Source organism: Erpetoichthys calabaricus, chromosome 15, assembly GCF_900747795.2.
Source record: "Erpetoichthys calabaricus chromosome 15, fErpCal1.3, whole genome shotgun sequence".
NCBI classification, from domain to species: domain Eukaryota; kingdom Metazoa; phylum Chordata; class Cladistia; order Polypteriformes; family Polypteridae; genus Erpetoichthys; species Erpetoichthys calabaricus.
The window spans coordinates 1,201,099-1,212,500 of NC_041408.2; the positions used below are offsets into that span (position 1 = coordinate 1,201,099).

General features: G+C 43.9%; 1 protein-coding gene across 1 annotated transcript in view; it reads right to left on the bottom strand.

The window, feature by feature from the left end:
* The window catches only part of kcnk2a (potassium channel, subfamily K, member 2a), a 42,327-nt gene that overhangs the window by 21,546 nt on the left and 9,379 nt on the right, over positions 1-11,402 (bottom strand). Inside the window, exon 3 of the mRNA XM_051919555.1 lies at positions 4,977-5,094. Coding sequence (XP_051775515.1) covers positions 4,977-5,094 — 118 coding nt within the window. The remainder of the gene's footprint in view (positions 1-4,976; positions 5,095-11,402) is intronic.

Sequence of the window (11,402 nt, forward strand, 5' to 3'; positions counted from 1 at the left end):
TTACTGTTTTTTTTGGTTTTTTTTCACACCCCCAAAGATGTGTGCGTTGTTAGTTGGCGACTTCATATCGGCCCCCCATGTGAGTGTGTGACCATCTTAGGGATGCTTTTGGCCTTAAAGCAGGGTGTATCCATCCACCCATTTCATACTTCTGTGTAATCAAGTCTTGAGCATGGAGCCATGCTGACCCTACTGAGAGTAAGAAGTGATGGGCTGTTGGTGCAGAGGCCACACTTGCACTGGGCCAGTTTAGCCACAAACCAGTAGCTTCATTGACAGGCCTTTGGGATGGGAGAGGAAAACACCAGAGACACACGGGACCAGACGAGCGCTCACAGACAGAGGCCGGCGTGGCGTTTGAACCCAGTCTGGTGGCGGCTGATGCGGACTGAGTGGATGTTTGATTCTGTCGAGTTACATTACAGTACATGAACTGTGGTAACATCGGGGTCTCCTCGTCCAGTTTGGCTCCTGTTACTAACCACAGGGGTGGATTCCTTTACAGGTTTCAGTGATTTAGAGCTTCCTACAATTACAAGGTGATGTTTAAAACCTCTCCATGAACAAATGACAGTTTAAATGTCGGTCTGGGTCCCTGAAATAATTAAGATACGTTCTCAGTGTGGTTCGTAAAATCCCCAGTGCTGAATTGTTCAATGACTCGTGCAATGAATCCGTAAGCTGCAGGGCTCCTCGCAGGTCAATTAGTCCACCTTTCACACTCGGCCGCTTAGCCAGCACATTCAAAGAGCTGACTTCAACTTTTCTTCTTATCCTTTCTTATTCCTTTGCTGTCTCATTAACCTTTGCTAACCCCTTTGTTTGACACTTGGCTGGTTCACAGTCGTGCCATTAGCACCAATTTGTCACGCTCGGGCTGCCTCGCCTTCCCCATTGCCCAGCCACAACGGGTGACACTCAGCTTCACACTTCTGATTTGTGTCAGTCGTGTGAGACTTCAGCCCTGCTCTCCACCTTAGTATGGGAGTCTGAAGGTCTCATTTGCCTCAGCCCTGATGATGCTTTTGACCCACCTGTATGGGTGTAAATTCACCCGAAAGTTTGGTGGCCGGGTGGGGATCTCTAAAGCACCTGCAGAAATGGACCGCCTGGCTAACAGGGTGGCAGATAAGATACACAGAGGATGATGTAGGACTCCCAGCATTTAAAAAGACAGACAGACAGACAGACAGACAGACAGACAGACAGACAGACAGACAGACAGACAGACAGACAGACAGACAGACAGACAGACAGATAGATAGATAGATAGATAGATAGATAGATAGATAGATAGATAGATAGATAGATAGATAGATAGATAGATAGATAGATAGATAGATAGATAGCGTAGTTGGCAGGATTAGACAGACAGTGTTGTGATGTGAGATTTTACATATAACTTGATGAATATTTTGTATGTCTTTATTTGTAATTTAGGCATAGCAATGTAATTTAGTGTTTACCGATTAGGAATGGGTCTGTTTGAATTTTACAACAGGGTTTGGGGGATGTGTCTTAAACCAGTTTGCCGAGTGTTTCTTTGCTCTACTCATTCTACCTTTGCAAATGGGCTAAGGTGCACTTTAACATATGGTTTGGGGGCAGGTGTTAAGATGTTTTATTCCCCCATTGGTCTGAAGTATGGCTGTTTGGAATTGGCTTGGTTCAGAAGCCTTTAAGTACTACGACGCCCTATTGGCTGTAGGGGTTGGACAGAAAATCTATATATTTACTTGTTTAACCTCACACTCTCTCTCTTACTAACCAACATTTGAAAGAAGCATCTCTCTTGCTAATCTGTGATGATGAAGACAACACAATGAAGAGCACAGCTCAGCAGCCATTTTGAACAGACATGTGGCTGAAAGCTGAGCACCAATGATGCCTTAACTAGAGACATTTAAGTAACTACAAGACTGTGTGCCGCCTGAACTACATATCACCATTTAATCAGGTTGTATGGTTGCCAATATTCAAATGTACTTTGCATTTTGTTATTATTTACGAATATTATCAGTAATACATTATTTTATGTGTAACTTAACTTCTGCTTGTCTCTTTACTACATCTAATTGCCTGAGGTTATAGATATAGAAGGAAGGTGGGGAATAAGTTATATACAATAATACCTTATAAATAGTGGTAAGTCTGTGAGATTAGGCATTCTAAGGCTACATATTAATAATACAATAGGGGAAAGTAGAGCAATATATATTACTCTACCCAGATAAAACAGATAGATAGATAGATAGATAGATAGATAGATAGATAGATAGATAGATAGATAGATAGATAGATAGATAGATAGATAGATAGATAGATAGATAGATAGATAGATAGATAGATAGATAGATAGATAGATAGATAGATAGCGTAGTCGGCAGGACTAGACAGACAGACAGACAGACAGACAGACAGACAGACAGACAGACAGACAGACAGATAGATAGATAGATAGATAGATAGATAGATAGATAGATAGATAGATAGATAGATAGATAGATAGATAGATAGCGTAGTCGGCAGGACAAGATAGACAGACAGACAGACAGACAGACAGATAGCTTTCACTCTATTTGGTAAAGATTGTAATTACAACTCATCTGTGGTCTGTGACTCGCCATGACAGATTTGATTTTGCCCTAAAATTAATCTCACGTGACTATGGGAGTTGACCACTAAGTTTTGTTTTGTGAAAATTCATCTCCCATATTTCAAATAAGTAACGCTGATGCCCTAACGCTGAGTCCACACTTGAGTGCTTCCCTCTCTGCGGCTGCGTGGCACAGCTGGACCTCAGCACATCTGTAAAGTCATTTCTGTTCCATGACGCTCCTCCACTTCTCAATGTTTTTTTAAATGTGATATGCAGCGTATCTCCACATGCAGACACACCAAAACGCACCTTCATGCCGTTACTGTGCGCCAGGGCCTTCATTTTCTAAAGATGAGGCTGAGGATATCCTCGCTGAAAGCCTTGTGGGGTTTGAAGTATCATTTTGGTTCTTTAGGATGGCGTGTTTGACAGGCGGGTCCTCATCCTGGCTTGTTCTGATGCAGCCTGAATTTAATGAAGTGGCGATGTATTAAAGAGCTTATCCTTTATCAATGTCAGAGCTCTTTATAAATAATAAATGAAGGACAGCGCTGGCTTTTCCAAACTGTCCCTAAGTGATGGTGTGCTCTGTGAAGACCACTTAATAAGACACCGCGTCGACTGATTATTTCTGGAATCGTTTGCTCGAGATGAGAACATCAGTAAAAGCGTGACGTGTTCACATCCACCAAATCCAGTTCATGGATGAAGAGGTCAAAGCCCAACATGATCCTTTCATAATAAGGCTCTTAGTATTGGTGTATTGGATTAAAGTTTATTGGAAGGATAAACTACACAATATAAATGGGGGTGACCAGAAGAGAAACACAGGAAAACACAAAGTTCATAATACGAAAAGTCCATCCTTTCTTTCAGAAATACTAAATCAAATCACCAATCAAGAATCAGAGTCAGGGGTCAGAAGCAACACTGAAACGAAATGACAAGAGGTGCTGGTGGATGTTTTTAGACTTTCCGTAAACTCGGAGAGCAAACAAATGAATTGAGGTGAACGTTATATGTCTGAACTAGCAAAGCCATTAAACCAAATGACGATGAAACGACACACAAACAACAACAAATACCTGAAATTATAGCAGGCGTGCGTCCCATTTCATGTCCATTCTTGACTGCTTTGGGTATTCACACACTCGGAGGCCTTTCTGCGGAGTCTGGGATCGTTTCATTCCATGATCGTTCCTCTAAATTCGCAGTACCTTCCTCCACCTTTTTCTTTTACCTACTACAGCTATGGTTGGTCCTCTAAACCCGCGCCACCTCGCTGTCCTCCCCTTTTATCTCTTTTGTTAATTTGGATTAAACTCACCCCGGTCTCACTGCTGCATGCACATCAGCTATTTCAGTTAAGTCCTTTTGTGCCTTAAATTGGGATTCATTCTTTAAAGAAGTCCAAAAATTCATAAATAATGCATAAAAGGAGATGCTTTGACGCAAAGAAATTAAATGAACAACAATTTTAATGTGAAGGATGAACACAGAAGGCATAACAGGGACAACCAGGGGAAAAAACTCTTCTGAAACGCAACAAGGATGTAGCCCTCTGGGACCCCCTCCACAATGCTAAGAAACACGTCATTTTAAGACATGAAAATCAATTTCTATTTTCTACAGACGCGCGGCACACAAACATAAAGACAGATACACGTAGAGACGTCATGCTCAAATCAGCTTTTCTCGATACATTGCAGAATCAGAATCTGAAATTATCTTGACTGGGAGTTTTTGATTCCATCACCAAACCTTCACATTCATGGAAGTAAAATAAAGCGAATATAATTTGTGATTTCTGGTGTAACAACAAAAAAAAACACATCCATCCATTATCCAGCCCGCTATATCCTAACTACAGGGTCACGGGGGTCTGCTGGAGCCAACACAGGGCGCAAGGCAGGAAACAAACCCCGGGCATGGCGCCAGCCCACTGCAGGGCACACACACCCACACACCAAGCACAATTTAGGATCGCCAATGCACCTGACCTGCATGTCTTTGGAGACACGCAGACACGAGGAGAACATGCAAACTCCACGCAGGGAGGACCCGAGAAGCAAACCCAGGCCTCCTAACTGCGAGGCAGCAGCGCTACCCACTGTGCCACCGTGCCGCCCACTTGCTTAATTAAATCTAATTAAAAATCAAATGTTTGCTGAGACAAAACTCTGCAGCCACAGTGGGCTTGAGGTCAGAGACGGAGTAATGAGACACACCAGGCTTTCTGCAGACTCATCGGACCCCCAGCTGTCACGGTAAACTGACAAAAACCACAATTTGCCACCCACTGGCTCAGTTATTCCAATGGCGTAAATGAAGCAACTTGGGGCAGGCAGGCACAACTGCGATGGAGGCGACGTCTTACCTATGGTTGTTATAACAGTGCCAGCAAAGAAGAAGGAGCTGCTGAGGTCCCACAGACTCGTCTGGTTCGACGAGTTTTCCGAGGGGTTCACGCCAGCTTTTATTGCTGCTATCATTTGCTGTTAAAAGAGAAAAACATTAGGACAGAATTACTCATTTACTTTAACACTTGGGCACAGTGCTAAGAAACCCCTCCAAACACTACCTCGGGGCAGCACACCAGCCCATCACAGAGAAGGTTTGAAGATAAGTGAGGAACGTGGAGAAAAATACGTATGGTCAGAACCTGAAATGTCATGTATGTGCGTCAGACGGCCATGAACTAAGCACCACCACCCTGGGACACGAGAGGGTGCAGTCACCATCATCGAGACGGCATGCGGTGAGGAGAGCAGGTACGATGCTGCACTTTTCAGTTTATTTCCGGGTCTTCATTGCCATTCAATGCATAAAACCAAACAAGTGACCGCAGATCATCTCTGTAGGCTTTAAGAAGCCTCTCGATGTCACCTGCCATGACAGAGCACCTTCATATCTGCTGAATCAAAAAGGATTTCAAGCTACATTTTTAGGCTATGCATTTATGAGTTGGCAAATCTACGTAAATTATGGATGTGTGTATCTGGGCAAGAAGGCCCAGTGATGGACTGGCTGGCACCAGTATCCCTTAGTTGGATTAAGCAGGCTTGAGACTGTGACATCATTTGATGTAAGCTTATGGCCACTTGTTTGGGTTGGCTGCACTGTACACGTAGAGACAAGGTGTATCTGTGGTCACAGTGGCACACTTTCAACCTTCACCCGTCGGTCTGTTTTCTGTGAGTAAACATGGCCGCTCCATTCCCCGTGTGCACCAAAGGCTTTGATCCCCATTTTATGGGTTGAAGGTGTACCAGGGGCCACAAAAGAGTTTTCCCATGGAGGAGTGTCAATGAATGGACTCGTCCAAGTGTTAAGCATGAAGAAGGTGCAGGATGCCCGCCTACGACCACTACATTGAGCAAGTCGTCGCCTTAAGTGGTCATCGACTTCCAGCAGACCAAGTGTGTAAGAAGCAGTGGGTGCGTGTGAGGCTGAGGGTCCAAACAAAAAACAAAGCTGTGGACCACAGGCACTGAGAAGATGAAGAGCGGCAAGTTCTCTCCTGCAGTTGTAATTAATTTTTGACACAAAGTGCGCTAAATTATTGACTTAACCTCACAATTTTGCTAATTTTACCCACAAATGGTAAAGGTTACTAATATTTTAAATATTTACATTTTTATTTATTTATTTAAATGTATAAAAGTCAAACAGCTCATGGAATCAATATTCATATGAGACAACTCTGTCTCCTTATTTGAAAGACTTCATCATTTCCAGATTGTATTTTTATGAGCCCCCTACCCTGTCCTGAATTGCATTGTATATCTAGAATATTTGCTTGGAGGTATTAATTGGCTAAGATTTAATAACGAAGTTGATATTTCTGCCGATTAAGATTAATGAACTGTTCTCACTGAGCTGTAACGTACGTCTCTCGGTTTCATTCCTGCCTCAGGCCTGCGCTCAGATTTAGCCATCCATTGATCCAAATGCAGTTCATTATGGATTTTTGGGTGGAATTCCGGACTGCAGAATGAGCAGCCCAACAGTGGATGTCAGAGAGTAGCTGGCGGGGGACCCTGGGAGGGGCTGTAGACCCCCTCATCAGGCGTGATGTAAAAAAGAAGAGAGAGAGACAGAGAGAGACTGGCACTCTGGCAAGAAGCTGCCAATAGTCCACGACGATGTTGGAAGGTGGACAAAGTGAGCAAGGACAAGCAGGTGAGCCCAGCCTGGGGATCACACCGTCTACCTTAACAGGGTCTAAGAGACCCCAGCCTTTCAGGACTTCTCAGACCTTCTGCCAGACCTCACACAGGATGGTCTTTGGGACAGACATGCACATGAATCAGACTGATGGTCATCATTCATTAGACTAAAATCATAACATAATGTAATATAACTTTAACAAGTCCATTTAATCTAATTCATGGCCATGTGGGGTTGGAAAGTATCCCTTTATCATTAGGTGCAAGGAAATTTAACAAAATATCAAAAATACCCCAGAAAAGAAGGGATTACCGCAAACCCCTGGCCAGCAGACTGAAGCGCAACAATGAATCTTTTTAAATGAAGGATTTTTTAAACAATAGAAAAACATGAGAAATGCTCAAAAGAACCAAACAAAAGTTGCCTGAAAGGAAATCCACAGCCAAGGAGTGCCAATACATAATCCAATAAATGGAGCAAAAATAGTCAGAAAACACAAATTATCTAAGAGATAGACAATACTTATAACGAGAGAAAACAAAAACTCCAACCAAACTTAGTGAACGGCTGCCGGATCTCCGCTGCTCACAGCCCTGCGCAACCAAAGGGAGAATCCAGCAGCGATGATGTCAGGGTGGCCCCGCCTCCTGGGGCTCCACCCACAACAAACAAGAAATACAAGAACACTTAACAGGGTCGCTGTACCTCACCGAACAACAAATACAACCAACAGAAAACACAAAGACAGGACTGAGGTGGGGTTCAAGGGCCGCACTCTGTCCGGGGCTACTTACAACTTAACAGACGGACTTTCGGCCTTCTTGAAGTGGCATCGCGAGTTGCTTGCAGCGCGAACAAAGCGTAAATTGGCAGCGCGCTTAAACAAAAACAAGATTCACTACAGATATACAATTAAAATAAAAAATTAAAAAATAAACACCGAGTCCAAATAAACACAAAATCACAAAAAGAATTCCAAATTACAATGAATACGATTCAAACCCATACAACTCCTCATCCTGACAGCATCGTTAACAGCAATGGTTTGATACTCGGACTGGAAGCGAAGGAAGCCGAGCCGGATGAGGGGTCGTGTCCAGAGCGACTACTGTGGTCTTTTGAATTCTTATGAGTCTACGGATACAAGATTCCAATTTAGCTTTATTCCAACATCGACAAAGCTAGAAATATTAAAAACGCATTCCAGATGTATCTCGTGTTCACAGTAAACATCAAGTTTCTTAGGAAGATAAAAGGTTTAAGTGGTGGAATTAAGAAATTTGTAAATGTCGTCCTTGTGATTGAAGGGGTTTTGAAAGTAACAAATGTTTAATTTCTGTCATGCGCTGCTGGAGAAGTACGCCACGCTGGCCCTGTCACGGCACAAATAAATAAATGCTTTGTGCTTATTTCCCAGGAGATCATGCTGACCTTTGACCTCCTGTCTAATAATGAATTCCAAAAGAAGCAGACAGCATAAGAACTAAAAGGAAAGATGGGGATGGATTGATGGATTGACAGGCAGAGAGGAGATGGATAGACAGATAGATAGCTGGATGTGGAAGGACAGGGAGATGGATGAATGAGTAGATATGGATGGATGGATGGATGGATGGATGGATGGATGGATGGATGGATGGATGGATGGAAAGTCAAGTAAGTAGATCTCTGACAGCATTGGTAAAGTGGCCCATGCGGTTAGATGCAAATCCTAAATGGGCAAAAGGTAGATGGCTGGATGTATGAGTGGACTGACAGGCAGATGGAGGAATATGTAGATAGATGAATGGATGGATGGATGAATGGATGGAAAGAGAGAGAGGTTAGGGGCACACGCTGATACAGCGCATTGCCGCACCCACCACATGACAAACCACCTCAAGATCCCAGATCAGGACCCAAGTGCAACCATGCAACAGGTGACACCTCAGCACCACAAGAGTTCAAATGGAGTGGAACCAGTAGGAGGTCTGTTTATGGATGGAGAGTCGGGTAAATTGATCTGTTGCAACCTTGGCCAAATGTCTCGTACACTTAGATGCAGATAATAAATGGTTAAATGGACAGATGAGGACAGATGAGTGGACAAAGGGATGGATTGAAAGTGGCCGATGGGAGATTGAAGTATAGATGGGTGCGTGGATAAATGGAGGGCGAAGTAGATGGATGGAGGAGCAGATGAGAATGCCTGGATGGATGGATGGATGGATGGATGGATGGATGGATGGATGGATGGATGGATGGAGGGATGGATGGAGAGTAAGAGTGGAGATGGCTGGCCAAATAATGGGAGGACGAATAAATGGGTGGAGATGCATAGAGGGATGAATGGGTAAATGGACCAGCAGCAGTCTTGGTGAAGTGGCCAGATGGATAGATGGATGGATGAGTGGGTGGACATGCAGATGGAAGGTTGATCAGATCGGGGATGGACGAGTTCATGGATGAATGGATGTAAGGATGGATGGAGAGTCAGGAGAATTGATCAAGCAGCCTGGGCAGAAAGTGAACAGCGGGTAACACTGAACTGTTAGGACCCACACTTCTGTTATCGTGTCTATCGTGTCTGCGTGTGAACGCAGTTGGCCTTCAGGAGACTGCGGGGGTCCTGCTTATGCCCAGCAGTTCCATTAGTGTTAATGTTTTGTCATTTTTGGCAGGCGCCATTACAGATAACCTGTAGTGTTTGATCACATGACAGACTGAGCATGAAGGTCACGCCATGAAAAGCCTCCTTTCCACGAGTGGGCTGATTGAAATGAAACAATAGCAGTGACAATGAGGCCCAAGATCAAGGCCTCTGTTCGTTTCCATGTCATGCATATTCATGAAGGGATTCTGGAATGTTCAGTCAACCAACAGTGGAGAGAAATGACAATTCAAGCTGCCCAGAAGGGTCCCCCGTTTGTAGCCAGTGAACGTCACCTAACCCTTTGATGGCCGTGCATTCTTCTGCTTCAATATAAAACGTTGTGTCTTATCAGATCCTGAATTGTCACCACAACAAACCAATTACAGAAAGTGACCGCCAATTATAAACTGAAGAGCAAAAAATGTACATTCTGGAGAGCATGTGGTCCAGTTCATGGAGATGGGAGGCCGCCGCCTGTGCCAGCGGCACTTGACACAAGGCAGAAAGCAAGTCTGCAGTGGGCATCAGTCCACCGCTGGGCACAGAGACATTTGGGAATGTGGCAGGAAAGCCCTCTCTGCCATGTAGAGACCATGCAAACTCCACACTGACTACGCGCCATCATTGGTCCTGAGCCCCGACCTCTGGTAGCCACTGCGCTAGCCCAGCATCCACACAGACAGCAACCTCTGATCAGACACGTCTGCAAGCAGGCACTGGGCACGTCCTTCAGCTTCCCAACTGCTCTTTAAATCGTAAGGGCAGGTTCAAAACCAGCAAGGAGAGGAGGTCAAGGCCTGTGAGGTGACGCTGCCGCTGGCTCATCTCGTAATCCGTTTCTTTCATTTCTTAGATTGCCACTTATCTCAATTGGATTCCCTTTTATTGCCCTTTGTGTTCTCTCCAGGTGCCTCTTTAGCTCTACAGACAACCCTTACACTCAGTTTACTTTCATTTGCCTTTAAAATCGATATTTTAATCAGAGGACATTTCCTGGCTTTAATTAAACTCCGTGATAATTGGACCTTTTTTTTTCATTTTACCGTTTCAGCCAAATTGTTTGCACTACAACATAAGATTAATAAAATGTAAAATAAATACAGTGAGTGCCAAGCACAGCCTGAAATACGTACACATTGTGCAGTGCTTGGCGTGCCAGCCTCCTCTCAATGCCTTGGTCAAGGCCTACAAGAGTCCATCACATCGAGAAAACCAAAGCAGCTGAGCACCTGACAAGGAACCTCGCCAGGAAATCCCTGGAAGGCGTTGAGCACATCTCCACTCCTACGTCTTGTGAATGGGAAGGCCATGTCACATCTCAAAGGACAAAGATTCAAGAAATGTCACATCTCGAGGATAAAGATTAACACCATGTCACATCTCGAAGGAGAAAGATTCAAGAAATGTCACATCTCTAGGACAAAGATTAAAGAAATGTCACATCTCCAAGGACAAAGATTAAGACCATGTCACATTGCGAGGACAAAGATTCAAGAAATGTCACACATCAAAGGACAAAGATTCAAGAAATGTCACATCTCTAGGACAAAGATTCAAGAAATGTCACATCTCAAAGGACAACGATTAAGGCCATGTCACATCGCGAGGACAAAGATTAAAGAAATGTCACACCTCAAAGGACAAAGATTAAGACCATGTCACATTGTGAGGACAAAGATTCAAGAAATGTCACATCTCGAGGACAAAGATTAAGACCATGTCACATCTCGAAGGACAAAGATTCAAGAAATGTCACACCTCAAAGGACAAAGGTTCAAGAAATGTCACACCTCAAAGGACAAAGATTCAAGAAATGTTACATCTCAAAGGACAAAGATTAAGGGCATGTCACATCGTGAGGACAAAGATTCAAGAAATGTCACATCTCAAAGGACAAACATTCAAGAAATGACACATCTTGAGGGACAAAGATTAAGGCCTTGTCACATTTCCAGTGATTTTCAGTCGTAGACTTCAATGAGGTAATCTGAGGCAGTTGTG